The sequence below is a fragment of the Candoia aspera genome, chromosome 1 (genome assembly GCF_035149785.1).
Source record: "Candoia aspera isolate rCanAsp1 chromosome 1, rCanAsp1.hap2, whole genome shotgun sequence".
NCBI classification, from domain to species: domain Eukaryota; kingdom Metazoa; phylum Chordata; class Lepidosauria; order Squamata; family Boidae; genus Candoia; species Candoia aspera.
In genome coordinates this window covers 163,207,977-163,225,612 of record NC_086153.1, presented here as the reverse complement: position 1 = coordinate 163,225,612, position 17,636 = coordinate 163,207,977, and the positions used below count along the sequence as shown (strand labels likewise).

At 45.9% G+C, this 17,636-nt stretch overlaps 1 protein-coding gene across 1 annotated transcript; it reads right to left on the bottom strand.

Annotated features, from left to right (window-relative positions):
- Positions 1-3,616: 3,616 nt before the first annotated feature.
- LOC134496301 (cytochrome P450 2K6-like) lies at positions 3,617-9,377 on the bottom strand. The gene is made up of 4 exons (XM_063302065.1): positions 9,225-9,377; positions 6,719-6,881; positions 4,614-4,763; positions 3,617-3,624 (listed from the first exon to the last, which is right to left on the bottom strand). The coding sequence occupies exons 1-4, from the start codon at positions 9,258-9,260 to the stop codon at positions 3,617-3,619; spliced, it is 357 nt and encodes a 118-aa protein (XP_063158135.1). The 5' UTR covers positions 9,261-9,377.
- Between the last annotated feature and the right edge of the window lie 8,259 nt (positions 9,378-17,636).

Sequence of the window (17,636 nt, the reverse complement as noted above, 5' to 3'; positions counted from 1 at the left end):
TCTTTTTTTCAAGCTTAGACAGAGGCCTGATAAGAGATCAGACTGTTTTAACAAATAATAGGGTGGTGCTGTCCTCATGCTAAGTTGGAAGCACCTATTGGTAATTTTTTTCATAGAAAGCACAGGCTTATTAAATTCACCAACTCAGTTCATTCCATTTTTTCCATATTACTGCCTCCCAAACCCTCTGAATCTTGTATGTTCTTTGATTCTTGCATATTCTTTGAACCTACATATGTTAATAAACTCTTTAACTGAGAAGGACTGTTGTATGAAAGATTACTGGGTAAACTGAATAGTGCCTAAGATCCCTTTGTGCCAGTCTCAATGAATGAGTTGTAGATATGATGGCCACATCATCTGCATTAAGAATGCTAGATTCTTAATCAGGATATTCTACACTGGATCAATGTACAATCCATTTATCAGATCAGTACTCCAGCCCTCTTAAAGGTACCCTTTATATTGGCTTTATTGAATTAAGGGCAGTCTTCGAATCTATTCCTTGTGAGAGACTTTGGGGGAAATTAGCCACAGCATCCATTGATAATTTTGCTACAGCAAAATGTTACCATGCAAATTAGAGCTAATTGTAATGGTGAACTAACTATCCCATCCCTCCTATTAAAAGACTTACAATGGTGTATTTTTACCCCTTTATAGTTTAATTTCTACATTAATTACACCATTGCAGCCTTTCCAAAGTGAGAGGTTCAGCCCCCCAGTGTCATGAGTAAGGATGGCGAGCAGGGGGCTCCCACCCAGACTGTCAAGCGCATGCGTAGCACTGAGGAACTGTTCAGCCATTCAAAGAGACACAGATCGGGACCGCCTTAACCTTTGGGGTTTATATGGCTGGGTTTTTCCCACGCTTCCTCAGTTTGTTAGGATTCTTGTTAAGTACTAGTAATAAATATTAGAGACCAAGTCATTGTCTCAGTGTGTTTCCTGGTAGTCAGGACATCAATCCTAACAAACTCTTCTCCCATCGAAAGAGGGAGGAACAAGCAATTAAGCAGATACGTTTAGAAATGTCTTCAGAAAACCAAGAAATGCGGCTCGCATTTGGCAGCAGCCTTACAACAACACCAGCAACAAGTAGATCTCCAGATCAACACATTACAAGCTGCCATGCTACAGCAGTTGCAACAACCAGCTCCGATTAACCCACAACCGGCAGCAGCAGCAGCAGCAGCAGCCCCACCAGTAATGTTGAGATCCCAGGGCAGTCTACCAGAGAAATTTGGAGGAGAAGCAGAACAGCTGAGAATCTTTCTCACACAGTGTACTATGTTCTTCGACAGCAGACCCGCAGAGTTTCCCACAGACAGAACCAGAGTCACCTTCATCCTAGGCCTGCTGAAGGGACCAGTGGCCAAATGGGCTATTCCCATGGTGGAGAACAACGACCTGATTCTCAACGACTACCAGAACTTTTTGGCAGGGTTCTGAGCACACTTTGACGACCCCATCAGAGAGGCCACGGCCAGCCGGGAGATTCGGAGGCTCAAGCAAGGTAACAAGAGGGTGGGACTCTACATTGCTGATTTCAAGTTGTTAGCAGGAGATCTGGACTGGAATGAGAGTGCATTAAAAGACCAATTCAAACGGGCTGGATGAGGAGATTAAGAATGAATTGGTGCGCCAGGGAACACCAGCTACGTTAGAAGCCCTATATCAGCTATCGGTGATCATAGATGCCAGGCTAGAGGAGCTTAGGCAGATGCAGCCGGGGAGAAGCAAGACCCTCCGAGTGTTTTCAGGATTTCCAGCTCCCTCTGTAACAGCCTCTCACTCAGCACAAGAGGAGCCAATGCAGATTGGGGCAAGCAGGAGACTGATTTCCGAGACTGAGAGGCAGAGAAGGAGAGAGAGAGCCCTGTGTTTCTACTGCGGAGCCCAGGGGCACATGGTGAGAGCTTGCCCAGCGAGAGGCCAAGCAGCTCCAGTAAGACCCCCAGGGCAAGCAGCTGAAACAGGACCCATCCCCGCCTCTGTTTCCAATCAGGGAAACTCCGTTGGTCTCCCTCCCAAGAGCTCAGCAGGGAGAGCGTAAATCAATTAAGGAGGGCTCGTTCCGAAGATTCCAGGCAAGACTTTTACTACTTACCCGTAAAAGTTCAAGTCAACCCAGAGCACCAGGTCAAGCTAGAGGCCCTCGTGGATTCTGGAGCTTCAACTAATTTTATTGATGCGCAGACCGTACAAGACTGCAACTACCCCCTCCACCTCCAGTAATTGTGGAGGGAGAGGAAGAGTACGAAGTGGAGGAGATTCTGGACTCTAGGAGGAGGGGAAGGGGCATCCAATATTTCATACACTGGAAAGGGTACCCTGAGGAGGAGCGCACGTGGGAGAATGCCAGAGATGTACATGCTCCAGCACTGGTTCATCGATTCCATCAGCTTTTCCCTCACAAACCCAAGCCTCGCATTTTACCCGAGATTCCTCTTTCGCCTGAGCAGGCCGAAGAAGCTCAAGCTGAGGAGTTTGTGAGTGTGTATTTCCCCCCGCCCCCGCCTGAAGCCTCGCCTCCAGTTACAGAGGAGCCGGGTGAACCACAGCCCTCAACCTCGGGCTTGCATTTCCCAGGGGGGAGGGGGGCTGACCCTGCTAACTCTCTAGATGTTTTTCAGCAGCAGCCACCTGGCTCGGAGGCATTATCGGATTGGGAGGGCAGCATTGCTTCGTCCGTGGAGGAGTTGTCCTTTGAAGAATTGCCTTCTTTGCCCAGTTCCCATGGGACTTTACAAGCAGACAACATATCTTATCAAGACTCTGGAGGGGAGGGGGCTGAAATGGAATATCAATCTGGAGGGGAGGATGATGTCATGAGTAAGGATGGCGAGCAGGGAGCTCCCACCCAGACTGTCAAGCGCATGCGTAGCACTGAGGAACTGTTCAGCCATTCAAAGAGACACAGATCGGGACCGCCTTAACCTTTGGGGTTTATATGGCTGGGTTTTTCCCACGCTTCCTCAGTTTGTTAGGATTCTTGTTAAGTACTAGTAATAAATATTAGAGACCAAGTCATTGTCTCAGTGTGTTTCCTGGTAGTCAGGACACCCAGTCTTGCCAACCAACCTGTTAGGAACACACACAAGTAAAGAGAACATACAGAAAGAAAACCCAATTAATATAAATCAGTTAACACTTTGAATTCCCTGCTACTATATTCTTCCCCATCAGAATCTATGTGTCTATAGATCAGTAACACAGAAAATAACTGTACAACCCATCCTTTTGAGCCAGGAGCAGTTACACATTAATATTATACTAGAGTTATCATACAGGCAGTCCTTGTTTAATGACCATTCATTTAGTGACAGTTCAGACTTATGACGATGCTGGAAAAATCAACTTAAAATCAGTCCTTGCACTTATGAACATTGCAGCATCCCACGGTCATGTGATTGCCATTTTCAACCTTCCCAGCTGGCTTCCAGCAAGCAAAATCAATGGGGAACTGAGTGATTCATTTAATGACCACCACAAAAAAGGTTGTGAAATCAGGTTGGATTTGCTTAATGATCACTTTGCCTAGCAACCAAAATTCTGGTCCCAATTGTGGTCATTAAGCAAGGACTACTTGTACATCCTTTTGAGGCAAGAGCAGTTACATTTCTGATGACAGGCAAAAAGAAGCAGCAACATTCTAGCCCCTGTGTGCAATGGGGTAAGTGGAAGAACAGCTATGGATAGACCATGTTGCTGGAAGCATGAAGAATAAACTGAGTAACATAAAAGCTTTTAGATTAGCAAATAGATCTAAGGCTTCAGAGGACACCATTCCCCTCTGTATAGTGAATCTCCAACTTTGGAAGGTGGGGATAATGCTGAAGGAAAGATGCCTGGATCTGAGGTCAACTGGTATTTAAGCATTGTTTACGTACCACTCAAACAGTTATAGCCAACTTTATATGAAACTTCATATGAAGTGATGACTTCATATGAAGTGATGACTTCATATGAAGTGATGACTTCATATGACTTCATATGAAAGTAGGAATGTATATATTGGTAATAGTTGCATATTACACACCAGGGTATGAAGATATTAGAACATTGAGTCATGAGTTAAAGGGGAAATCGTACAACATTCTCAATGTGATCCTGTGGTGGTGGGGAAAAATGTTACAGGAAGGAATGGATGGATGGGAACGAGATGAGGGTACAGAAAAAGTGATTTGATCATTTGGAGACCCAAAAATGAATAAGGATGGTGTTGGTTTAGTGCTTAAGTTTTTAACTTACTAACTTATTCCAGTTAAGTGGATAACATGCATATTACTGACTCAAAGCATGGAGGAGCAGTAAGTCCATTTCATAACACCTTTTCATGCTCATATTGGAAACAATTTCTCATTCTGTACTCCTCCACAGCTAATTTAGTATAATCTAACAACTCCTTATAAATAACAGTTCTTGGCATATTTTTCTGTAAGGGTTTCTCTAGATCCTTTACACAGGGAGGTGTTCAAAAAGCATTCCTTAATTCATTTAATGCTTAGTCTGCTGCCCTCGTAGCTCCCATTTGGAAAGAAGTTATTTCATATTCTATGCTTGTCCTGAAAGATGGTCTGGTAGATCATTAGAAGGAAATACCAACTCACCTTCATAAGTCTCATTTTTTTTTGTCAAGTCACTGCACTCTTCGGTGATTTTGTCCTTAACAATCCTCCTGCCCATTCCATAGTCCCATAATGAGGATTTTGTAAACCGTCGCATCACTTTCCAGTTATCACCATGAGCAAAAACAACACCTGAAGTAGAGGTAGAGATAGGAGGTCAAATCAGAGATAAGAGGTCAAGTTGAAGATCCATTTGTACCAGGAAAATTCCACCATTATAATGCATATGTCTGAAAGTTAATCCCAGTATTGTTAGAGTATCAAAAATGAAGGATATGGAAAGCAAACATTTATTTATTTTTAGCACTGGAAATGCAGTGGATGTGCCTTGATCAAGTGGTTACTTAAGTGTGAAGGTTAGCAAAAGGTGGTTCCTTAAAACGTATAAGCTGCCTATGATGAGTAAGGATTGCAGTCCAGCATGTAAAATAGCCTGGTGCCTCTTGCCAGGAGAGATGGTAGGAGATGATCCAAGTGGGGCTTTGAGAGAGAGAGAGAGAGAGAGAGAGAGAGAGAGAGAGAGAAACAATTTCCTTTCTTAGACATTGGACCAGCCAATTCCAACACTTACTAGAGTCTTGGCTTTGCAAATTCTCAGGTACCATAATTTGGGGCTAATACTGTCATGGTATAAATTTCTCACACACATACACCCCTTGTTTTTTAAATGGAATCCTTGGCAGTGCATTACTGTACTGTTCATATTGTATGAATATAATGCAGAAGTGTGTCAGGATGGAATCTCTGCAAGATGTTCTAATTCAAAGTTTTCCCCCTGCCATGATTTGCTGCTGCTGTGGAAGAAAGGAAGGGGGATGGTGCTGAATGGAAACCGCATGCGCAAAACAGCCGGCATTCCTTGGCAAGCTGGTAACAGATATGGGGAAAAGAAGAACTGTCAAGGTCAACTCCTGTGCCATCTGGAGACGGTTGAATAGAAGCGTGAAAAAATCGTGACTTCGCTTTGAAACTGGATGCTGGTTCCCATTGAATAAGCTTAATTCATATCCTACATGGCTTGTGATTAAGTTGCATTTAGGGGAATACAGAACTGTTCCGTGAAGGATGGTAAAAAATGTGTATTAAGGGAGAGAAACTGGCAAAAAAAATTCACACTATGCAAGATATGTAGAACTGTGTATATGAGGAACAATATGAAGAAAACAATACTGGGAATTCCTGCACCCCAAATCTGCAAACAAGTAGAAACAAACATGTTCAGGGGTGGAGGGTTGGATTTATGCTGTTAGTACAATTATTGCCATATTTTTTTTATTTTCTAGCTCACTCTGTTGGCACTGAAGGATTAAGTCAAGTCAGCAAAATAAAGATTTTATCTATCCTGTTTGGATTTGCAGAAGCTGTCTGCATTCTCTGATGTTACTGCCTATGAAAACTTCAGGTGAAATATTCTACAGGTTAAACCGCTGAGCTGCTGAGCTTGCCGATTGGATGGTCGGCGGTTCGAATCCGCGTGGCGGGGTGAGCTCCCGTTGCTAGTCCCAGCTCCTGCCAACCTAGCAGTTCGAAAACATGCCAATGTGAGTAGATTAATAGGTACCGCTTCGGCGGGCAGGTAACAGCGTTCTGTGTAGTCATGCCAGCCACATGACCATGGAAGTGTCTATGGACAAATGCCGGCTCTTTGGCTTTGAAATGGAGATGAGCACCGCCCCCTAGAGTCGGACACGACTGGACTCAATGTCAAGGGAAACCTTTACCTTTACCTAGTCCTTGTTTAGCAACTGAAATTGGTTCTAGTGACATGGTTGCTATGCAAATCATGTGACAGAGAGAGAGAAAAAGATTGCTGATTACTACCATCTCATTTAGATAGTTCTCTTATGCAGCAATGCCAGCATTACTCTTAATCCAAGTGTGTTGTTGTCAAGCACAGAAATTTGGGCATAAGTGCACCCATTAGTCAGAAAATGTTTTTTTTTTACTACTGTTTACTACAATTTATTACCGTTGTATTAGCAAACAGTTGCTATCTGAGGCAGTTGCTAAATGAGGACTACATGTACACAATACTGATCACACTTTAGCAAGGATTGTCAACTATGGTCTTGAATGAAGTAACTCACCAAAGCCCTTTGCAAAGTCCTCAAAAATGGGGATGAAGGGCCTCTCTGCAAATGCATCAGCCTGGTCCACTAGAGCCTCTTTGACCATCTCATAGCCAGTCAGCACCACCATTTCCTGGCATCCCAGTTTGATGCGGAAAACAGGGCCATATTCTTTTGACAACTGGAATTCAGCAGATGGAAAACGAGAGGCCATTTTGATCAATAATTAGATTCACATAAGCAGAATTCTGTTTAAAAAATGTCTCATAATTCCAAGGCTGAGGTAATTTTTTTTTCTCTTTCTTTTATATGATATATTATTATATTGGTTTTTGTTAAAACTGTCATTATGGCATTGCAGTGGTTGTTTAAAACATCTGAAATAACTTACCTAATTACTGTATTACATAAGTTTAACAAAAATAAAAATACTATTGCCTATTGGAAATTCATGTCAAAAGCTGACAGAGGTTTCTGTAAGTTCTAAAGAAATCAGCTCTGCAGGACTGACATGAAGATGTAACCACAACAAGAAATATGCTTAGATACCCTTTCTTGTTGAAGAAGATTTTCAATAATAGTATTTTCTGATGTGTTCATTACTATTCCTCCATGGACAGCACCATTCTTGCTCCACTATGCACAACTCTGCACATTGACTCCTTAGCTCTGCACAAGCATTTCTGTATCAATACTTCAAGAAAACTTAACATCTTTAAGAAAAAAATAAAATACCAGCAGTTATTCCCAGATCCATCCTATGTCTTGGATTTTGAAAATGCAGTTCTGAGATACTTTCCCTTTGAGTTTGAGCTCTTGACCCACTGAGTAAAAAAAAAAAAATCTTCAATTTAACAATTTTATTGACCAAATTTCAGCTTAATGCCATGATATTTTCATAGGAAAAAGTACATGTATGCTCACAACTAAGGACTTTTCTTTTATCCCAGGAAAGTTATAGTCTAAAGTTATACAACCATTTTCTTTAAACACTATTCTTGATTTGTTTATAAGAGCTTTTGGGTTCTAGAATATATTATAAGAAGTGATTAGAATATGGCAGAAAGTGCATTTAGAGACCTACATTAAGTAGAATTTTTTTTTTTTAAAACAAGGATTCTGAACCTCCTTTTTGCTTCATATTGAAACATATTCTAATTTGAGGGTTGACCAAGAGTATACTTTCTCTAACAAATTATTAAAGATTGAACTATCAAAGCTATACTGTAGCAGTATTGTGTATTATGTAGCAGTTCTATTATATCCTCATCTTTCTGTGTGCTGTTTAGAGTATGCTGATTTCCACTCTGTCTTCTACATCTTCATGGCCATAAACTTAAAGTGATGTTTTCGGTCTTCTTTGCCAGTACTATTTCATCATGTATATCCTGCCTTTCTGAGACAAATGCTTCCTCAGTGTGACAAATAATCAACCAATAACAATAAAATAATGAAAGCAAAGCAAACTATCTGAAGAGTTAAAAAAAAGAAGGCCACTCAAATTCAGAAACCATTTTCACTGCTCATTCAGCATCTTCTTGATGAACCAAAGAAGACTTGTTAAAAAAAGAAGTAGTCATCAGATATGGCTAAACTGTGAATAAGAAACTGAAGGGGCCTGATTTGAATCAAATCTCATAGGAAGCAACGGAAACTAAATCAGGAAACTTCTGGTGCTTGTAACCTTTCCTAAAGTGACAAGGAGGAGTCAAGGGGCTGAGATAATTGCCTTCTAAACCAGGAAAAGACTTCCAAACTACAGAATTGTTCTTCAAGTATTATACTTCTAATTATATTATTAACCATTCTTGTTGGACATGACATGGTATCTTATTTTTGTCAGCTACTGCAGGTCCGTCTCTCCTATCTTTCATTGTCACAGAAAGCTTGCCAGTGCGTCCTTTTAATTCTAATGGACAGGACGGGGCTGATAGGGGCCTTCCAATCAAAATGGTTTGGAAAAGTTAGCTACTTACAACAAAAACAGGGATGTGCTTAAAGAATGACATGAAACACCTTATGCAATATATTTGCTTCTGTTCTTGATGGCCACGTAACCGCTTTGAAACTTTATGGCCATTCAATTAAGAATATATCTGCTTAACATAGGAATCCCTCTTAATACATATATTAGTGTAAGGATTTTTACATTTTATAATTAACCACCCAGAGTCATTTGCAGAGATGGGCAGTAAAGAAATGTGATAAGTAAGTAAATAAGTAAATAATTTTTTTCTTCCTCTACACATCCATAGGTATTTTTAACCATCTGTTCAAGTTTGAGATAAACAATTAGAAAAATGTGCATCTATTAACAAAGAGATTTTTCTTTGAATAATCCTTCCAGCATATATAAGCAAATGCAAACACCAAGTTAACCTCATTTTTCATATACTCCTTAGGACCAACAGGAAGCATGTCAGTCTTATTCCAGTTAACTGGATAACCTGATAAATTGCTAAACTTTTGTACCAACATCAATACATTTTGGTAAAGAACATTCATAGTTAATCATCAGGTTTACCTTTAGCATTGCTTTATAAGGCCTCTTCAAATCCATTATGTGCAGATTTCCCAAAATGGGTAAGGTCCTGGGTCCCGGGGGAAGATTTGGGGAGCTGTTACTCTAGGAACTACTCGTATTGAAAAGGAATATAACCATAAGAATGAATAGTAATAATAATAAAACAAATGCAATCCAACCCATTTCCTTTCAGTAAGCGGTTTTCAGTAACAATTACAATGAAATCTGTAAACCGAAGCAGTACGAACATGTATTTCAAAGTGTTGCACTAGGCACAGTCCAGCTACTATTTCCAGTGAGTCATCAGACTGCCCCGTATGCTAGATAACTCCCAACCTTGCCTTTGCTTTCTGTCTCCTCCCCAGGAATTTGATCTATATTTGACTGTTTACCATTCACTGTGATACTTGTGCAGGTGGTGCTTATTTCTTAAATGGAAGCCTTGCGAAACAAGCTTAAACTAATTTGAACTGCACAGCAATCCAACACTTAGGGCAGATGGCAATAACTTCTAATGAATATACATTGGATTATGAAATCCTCTTGTCCGTTAACAATATTTCACAATTCAGTTAAGGAATCCAGCAGATGGAATCTTTTAGTCCATTAATGTACTGGATCCAGAGAGCAGCAGAGACATCCCTTCCTGAGTAATTATTCAGCTGATATTTTCACACAGTGCTAGAGAATTTTCCATCTCTGTCCAATCCACTGAGAAGGAAGTGGGTTTCCATTTTCTGCTTGAACTCTTACTTCTGTTTTAACAGTTTTCTGTGATGTACTTTCTCTTCACTTATATCACTGTGGTCTAGTAGAGTTTTCTAAGAAGATCTGCTACTCATAGCAAAAACCCCGTATTTGAATGAGTGATTTATTGGGCATTTGCATAGGAATAGCCACAAAATAGTGGTGATGCAACGAGAATCAACATAAATGGCCTCTTTAGAGAATTAGGTTCTCCAAGCATGTACAGAAAAGCAATATAACTCCTTGTGTCCACCTTCAATAAGCTCCAGAGAATATTCTAGGTGGGATCAATTAAGTGGGTTGGTTTTGCTTCCCATTAAGGATGGCTTGGATTTCTTGGTTTTCCAAATGCCACGGAATCCAATCAAGTTTAGGCATTATTTTTCATTTTAAAGCTGATCTGATTGATTATTTGATTGATTGATTCAAGTTATTCGTCTGCCTATCAAAAATATTTTCTGGGCAGCCATATGCTTTCCACCTACTATGGAAAGACCAAAATCAATTCCGACTGGGGGAGCATTCTGAATTTTGGATAAATCTTTTCAACTCAGTAAATCATTGTTTTAGATAAATCCATGTTGTTTCTTGTCATTCCTAAGTATTTAACCTTTTTTACAGTAATATTACATCCTGATAATAAGTGCTTGTTTTTCTTCCTCTGACAAATCCATGTCCTCCTTTCTTTCTTAATCTGATAAACCTGACACAAGGCCATTTTGCTGTATATATTGCATTAACAGTACTAAGGAGTTTTTTCGTTAGATAATTTTAAGTACAACACTGTCTGTAGAATTTCAGTTTATGTTCTTTCACTGAAAAGTTAAGTCCTTAAATTACATTTTCTTGACATATTTTCACTGCTAATGATTCTTATGCTAATTGAAAAAGGGGGAGAGGCAATCTTATCTTGCCATCTTCAGTATAGAGCATTGTTGTGGTACAAAGCCATTTACTATTTTTTCTTCCTTATTTTCAGATCTTCAAAGTAGACCAGGAAACTGTCCTAACAGCCAGGAACCACGCTGAGACAAGGAATAGGTCTCTAGTGTTTTATTACTGCTACATTAGACAGAAAATCCTAACAAACTGAAGAACTGTGGGAAAAACCCAGACAGATAAACCCCAAAGGTTAAGGCGGGTCTGATCTGTGTCTCTTTGAATGGTTGTTTAACTTCTCAGTACTACACATGCGTTTTCCCCCCTGGATAGAGGCCCCCTCCTGCTCAACATCAGTACTCATGGCAGAAACTGACATCACAAGTAATATTATACTTCTACTTTACTGATAGAGATTTAGTAACAAAATCCTGAAATCCTGACAGTATTTCTCCTTCCCTCCCTCTTCTACCAAAAAAGAGTCATTCTTGAGTTTCTTTCTTACCCATTCCTGTTTTTCTGGTCTATGTTCATGTTTTTCTAAGAGCTGCCCAATATTTTCTTCAAGGCCATCTCCGTATGCATTGATATCCCCTGCCTGGAACGTCGGTTGCTGGCGCCGGTGCTTGTCGGCCTGCTCTTTGTAGGCCGCCTGTGCTTCCTTCAGCGCTGCCGTGATTATTGGCCACGATTCCGCAATCTTCCGTCCCCAGTCACTAGCATCTACTTGGGGTCCCGGGGGTTGCGGTAGCTCCGGAATGGGGACGAAGTCATGCCCCGAGACTACTTCGAATGGGGTTTTCCCCGTGCTCGTGTGGACGGCGTTATTATATGCGACTTCCGCAAACGGGAGCAGTTCGACCCAGTCGTCTTGGTGGTAGTTTGTGTATGAGCGTATGAATTGTTCTAGGGTGGCATTGAGGACCTCTGTGGCTCCGTCCGTCTGGGGGTGCCAGGCAGTGGATAGAGCTTGTTGGGTCCCCGTCAGCTTTAGGAAGGCCCACCAGAATTTCGAAGTGAATTGTGTGCCCCTGTCGGTCACCACGCGTGCGGGACATCCGTGTAACCTGTACACGTGTATCAGGAAGAGTTTGGCTAGTTGTTGGGCGGACGGGACCGATGAGCAGGGGATGAAGTGGGCATGTTTCGAAAAGTAGTCTTTCACCACCCAAATGGCCGTTTTCTTCTGGCTGGGTGGGAGATCTACTATGAAATCCATGGAGATTTCCTCCCATGGGCGGGAGGGCTCCGCCACCTTTTGTAAAAGTCCCGGGGGCTTACCTGGTGCCCGTTTGGCCCTGGCGCATGTCGGGCAGGACGCTACATAGGCTTTCACATCCCGTCTCAGTGCGGGCCACCAGAATTGGCATCGTGTGAGGTGCAGGGTCTTCAGGAATCCGAAGTGTCCCGCTTGCTTGGCGTCGTGGGATCTGCGCAAGATCGCCTGGCATTGCGAGTCTGGGACATATATTCTGCCTTCCCCCCATGCCAGGTCCTGTGCCATCGTCACCTTGTCGGGGTTAGCTAGGAGCCAAGGGTCGGTTTTGAGGGCGGCCGTGAGGTCTGCGCGTATCCCCCCTGGCAGTTGCGGTTGGCGCCGTCTAGTTACTGGTTGCCCCACCGTCGGTTGTGCCGTGGGGTTGGGCTGCCTCCGAGCGCCGCTCCGGGTGGTCACTGCCATCCCCAGCTGGAAAGCGGATAGGACCGTCCCGATCATGTCTGGGGCGGGCTCCTCGTCTTGGGGCAGTCGGGAGAGGGCGTCGGCTAGGAAGTTCTTTTTGCCCGGCATGAATTTCAGCTGAAAGTTGAAGCGGCTGAAGAATTGGGCCCATCTGACCTGTTTTGGGCTGAGGCGTCTGGGCGTTCGGAGGGCCTCGAGGTTCCGGTGGTCTGTCCAGACCTCGAATGGTTGGGTGGCTCCTTCCAGTAGGTGCCTCCATGTTTCCAATGCCGATTTCACTGCGAAGGCTTCCTTCTCCCAGACGTGCCAGCGCCTTTCGGTCTCCGAGAATTTCCTCGACAGGTAGGCGCATGGTTTCAGGACTCCTGTGGGGTCCTTTTGGAGTAGGATGGCCCCCAGGGAGAAGTCTGAGGCGTCGGCTTGGACCACGAACGGCCGTTCTGGGTCCGGGTGCGCGAGGATTGGCTCCATGGTGAACAGCGCTTTCAGCCTGTTGAATGCGGTTTGGCACGCGGGAGTCCAATTTAGTACCTTGCCCGGGTTCTTGGCGCGTCGTGTGTCCCCCACCCCTTTAGTCTTGAGGAGGTCTGTTAGGGGGAGGGCTATCTCCGCGAACCCCCGTGCGAATGACCTGTAAAAATTCGCGAAGCCGAGGAAGCTCTGGAGTTGGCGCCTGTTACGGGGGCGTTCCCAGTTCACCACCGCCTCGACTTTTGCGGGGTCCATCTCTATGCCTTCTCCGGAGATTCGGTACCCCAGGTAATCTAGGCGTGCTTTATGGAATTCGCACTTTGAGGGTTTGGCATAGAGTTTCGCCCTTTTTAGCTTGTCGAGGACTTGTCTGACTAGGGTCATGTGTTCCTCCTGCGTTTTGGAGTAGATCAGGACGTCGTCTATGTAGACCAGGACCCCTTTGAACAGGTGCTCATGCAGAACCTCATTGATGAGCTGCATGAATACCCTCGGGGCCCCTGCTAGTCCGAATGGCAGCACTTTGTACTGAAACGCACCTAGGGGGCAGTTGAACGCCATTTTCCATTCGTCCCCCTCCCTGATTCGGATCCGGTAGTACGCCTCGCGAAGGTCCAGCTTGGAGAATACTCTGCCCGTGGACAGGTGGGCGAACATGTCTTTCACGAGGGGTAAGGGGTATTTATTGGATAGGGAAGCTGCATTGAGGCCCCGGTAGTCGGTGCAGAGCCGTAGGGTGCCATCCTTTTTCTCTCGGAATAGGACGGGCGCTCCGACCGGTGAGCATGCCGGCTCTATGAATCCCCTCTCTAGGTTTTTGTCGATGAACTCCCGGAGGGTTGCCATCTCCTTCGGGGTCATCGAGTAAATCTTCGGCCTCGGTAAGGGGACATCGGGCAGTAGGTCAATCCTGCAGTCCGTCTTGCGGTGGGGGGGTAGTTGATCAGCTTCCGCCTCTCCGAAGACCTCTGAGAAGTCAGCGTATTGCTCCGGTAGGTCTTCTGGGGTAGTTGTGTTGTCCTGGGTTGCCGCCTCTGCTCGTCCCACCGTGGGGTTGGTCCTGCCCACCGGAACTGGCACCCGGTACTCGCCGTCGTCGAATCGGAAGGTGCGGGTCGCCCAGTCGATGCGCGGGTTGTTTGTTGCGAGCCATGGTATCCCCAAGACTACGATGGGCCGTCCTATGTGGGTTACCACGAACGATGTTCGTTCGGTGTGGGTACCCATTTGTAGGGTAACCGGCTCGGTCTGCATCGTGGCTGGTGTCCCTCCCGCTGTTGAGCCGTCCAGCTGGTGAAATGCCAGCGGCGTGGGGAGGGGGAGGCAGCGTAGGGCGAGTTTTGCGACTATGTCGGGGTGGATCAGGTTTTTCGAGCACCCCGAGTCCACTAGTGCCGCGGCCGTGGTGGCTCCGTTGCCCCCAGAGAGCTTGATTGCCGCCATTATTATGGAGCTTTCGCTGCTCTGTCGAAGTGATCCGCGCCTCTGTCCCACCACCTGCCTCGCGGCGCATTTTAGGGCAGGTGGGGAGCGTTTCCCGCCGGCTGGTCTGGGTCTACGGCGTCCTCTCCCCCCCAGTAAGTGTCCCAGCCTTCGTCTGGTGTCTCTGTGGCTCCGGTCATTCGGCGGTGGGGGGGTGGCGGCAGGTTAGTTGGTTTGAGGTTAGGTTTCAGTGTGGGTTTAGGAGCGCTCGCTGGGGTTCGGTTGGAGAAGCAATCTGCCGTTTTGTGCCCCATTTTTCCACACCTCCCGCAGGACCCGCGAGTGAATTTCTTCCTTGGATATGTGGGACTGGCCGTCCCCACGTGTGGCGCGGGTACCTTTGGGTAGGTGTTGGTTTTGTCTTCCGTCGTTGCCATTAGGAGGGTGCGGTGCGCGTGTTCTGCTTTCCCCGCGAGGTGGATCCAGCCGTGCAGAGTCTCCGGATCGTCCCGGTAGAGAGCCCATTGAAGTACTTTGCGGTTGAGCCCCCTTTTAAACATTTCTAGCAGGGTGGTCTCAGACCAATCGTTGATCTTCCCTGCTAGGGCTTTAAATTCGAGGGCGTAGTCCGGGACAGTGCGTGCGCCCTGTTTGAGGCTTTGGAGTGCGCTTTTAGCCCTCTCTTTGGCTAGTGGGTCCTCAAAGTAGCGCTTCATCTCGGTAATGAAAGCATGGAAGTCAGAGAGGGCGGGGGAGTTGGACTCGTATATTTGGACGTACCAGTCTGCCGCCCGGTCTTGTAGTTTGATCGCCACGGCTGTGATCTTGTCCGCTTCGGAGTTAAAGGAGTGTCCGTGCCGCCCCATGAATTCCCTGGCGTTCGTAATGAAGAACGACAGTTTCGCGGGGTTCCCGTCGAAGAAAATGGGGAAGTCCTTTGGGGCCCGGGCGTTCTGTGAGTCCTCTCCTCTCGCTTCCCGACTCCTGGCTTCGTCCGCTTGGGCCGCTTGTTGATTAGCATTTGGCCTCTGGGGGTGCGACAACCCGCTCGGGGTGTGGGCCTGCACAGGAACGTCGTTGGGCGGCGCCGGGGACATCAGCGATTGCAGCATGGTCCTGAGGTCCTGTAGCTGGGCCTCCATGGCCGCGAGTCTGGCTTGAGTTTCCCCGTCCGAAATCCGCGCCGCAGCTGGGGTCGGGTCTATCGGTGTGTCCGCCGGGTTCAGCCGCTGGTGGGGTTCAGGCAGTCCCGTCCGCTGGTCCGCTTCCTCCGTTTGGGGGTGCGTTGGCTGGGTTGCCTCTCCGTCCTCCACTGTGCTTGCCGCAGTTGGGCTGACGCTCCACGCCCATGGCTGGGGTGCGATGTGGGGTGGGGGGGTCTCCGCTGCTCTCGGGAGGTATGTTGCTCCCTCCCGTGGCCGGGTCGCCTCTGCCGCCGTCTCCCTCTGGGGTTGGAGCTGAGGCTCGTGGTGGGCCGGGCGGGTGTCCGTGGCTCCTGGGGTCCGCGGTGCCTCTGGCCTCGATCGGTCCTCCTCTGCTTCTTGCCGTGCGGTTCGCCCGCTTTGGCCGTGACGCGTCAGCCTCATTGCTCGTGGTCTTCTCGCCAGCTATTCCTCCCGCGGCTCGTTGTCCGGTGGGGCTCGGCGAGGCTGAGTTTGTGACTCTCAGCTTTATGTCATGCACTGCCTACCGCAGAGTAAAACGCAGACGCTGATTCATATGAAAGCAGGTTCCGGTTTATTTCATGCGTAGCGTCAGTTACGAAAAAAGCTGAGAGTGAGTGGAGCGCGCCGGTGCGGGGTTTAAATACCCCGCGCCGGTCAGCGCCCCCTCACCCTGGGTTACGTCACCCCCCCTTTGTCCTGCTTGCTGTCTTGCCGGTAGGTGAAGGGTTGCGAGGCCCCATCTGGTGCCCCGGGATCGCCCATCATCGGTTTCCTCATTCAGCCGGTGATTGCTGTCAGCTGGGCGATCTCCATTGCGCTTGTGCTAACGGCTTGGGTGTGCCTCGCGATCCGCCTAGCCTTTGTCTTTTCTTCCTTCTCTTTTGTGTTCTGATGGCTGCATCCTCCGGCTAGGGTCTGTGGCTGTTGTCGTGCTTGTTATGCTTATCTTGAGCCCCTTCCTCTGCTTCCTCGTTATTGTCATGTGTGCCGTTGTGCTGATGTCTTCAGCTCAACGGCACTCATGACACCTATGAGGGTTGGGGAGACATTTTATTTTGAAAAAACCAAGATACAAAAGTGAAACATACAAATGTATATGTGTGAGCACTTTCTATTGCTATTATCTTATCCTAAACATTATTTCTAATGCTGTTGCTACTATACAATTTTCTCTATACTATATTCTACTGGTATTACTTCTTTACTCTGTACTATTACTACTATGGAGCAATGTTTTCCTTTTACAGATGCTGTTCCTTCTTTAATTCCTCTCTCTGGGATTTCTTCTACTTTTTTTCTTCTCTATTATTGGCCAGCGTGTAAAGCTCTTGCACTTCCCGCGTTGTGCTTTGCTTTGTTGTGCTGTGCTTGCCTCGTCATTTTCCTCTGGGCCATCCAGTCTCTGTGATGGGAAAATGCCTTCTTTTCTTCAGCTGCTTTATTCTGTTTGCTGGTGGCTGCAGAGCTTCCAAAACACCTGTCTCCTCCATTCTCATCCCGTCTCCCCCCCACACCTGTGTCAAGGTTGCAGCTTTATTGGCAACTCTGCCATGCCGACACTGGGGAGGAGCCTCAGAGAGGTGGGGATGGGGCAGCACAGGTTCCTGCAAATTTTCTAAACAGCCCTCTCTTCCACCCATGTCTTGTAAGATTTTAAACTTTACCTCCTAGATCTTTTATTAGACCAGAGAAATGTACTTTCAGACATGCAAGATTCTGTTAATGTAGCCTTACAATAAAGTAGAATTAGCTCCTCTGTCTGTGCTTCCTGTATGCACTACCTCACAAAGATGACATGAATCTTGCAAGTCTGAAAGTACGTTTCTCCCTCATTCTCCCAAGGTCATTCCCACATACCATTACAAAAATAAAGGAGAGGGGGGCAAGCTTCCTTTCTTTCTTGTACATTATTGTCATAAAAGTCCATTTACAATGAGCTTAGCTCTTTGGTTTTTTGTAGATACTCCATATTAATGTAAGAAAATTGATGCTGCAGTTCCCCTTTTCATAGGTGTAAATATGAAAGTCAGTTCCATGTTATCAAAG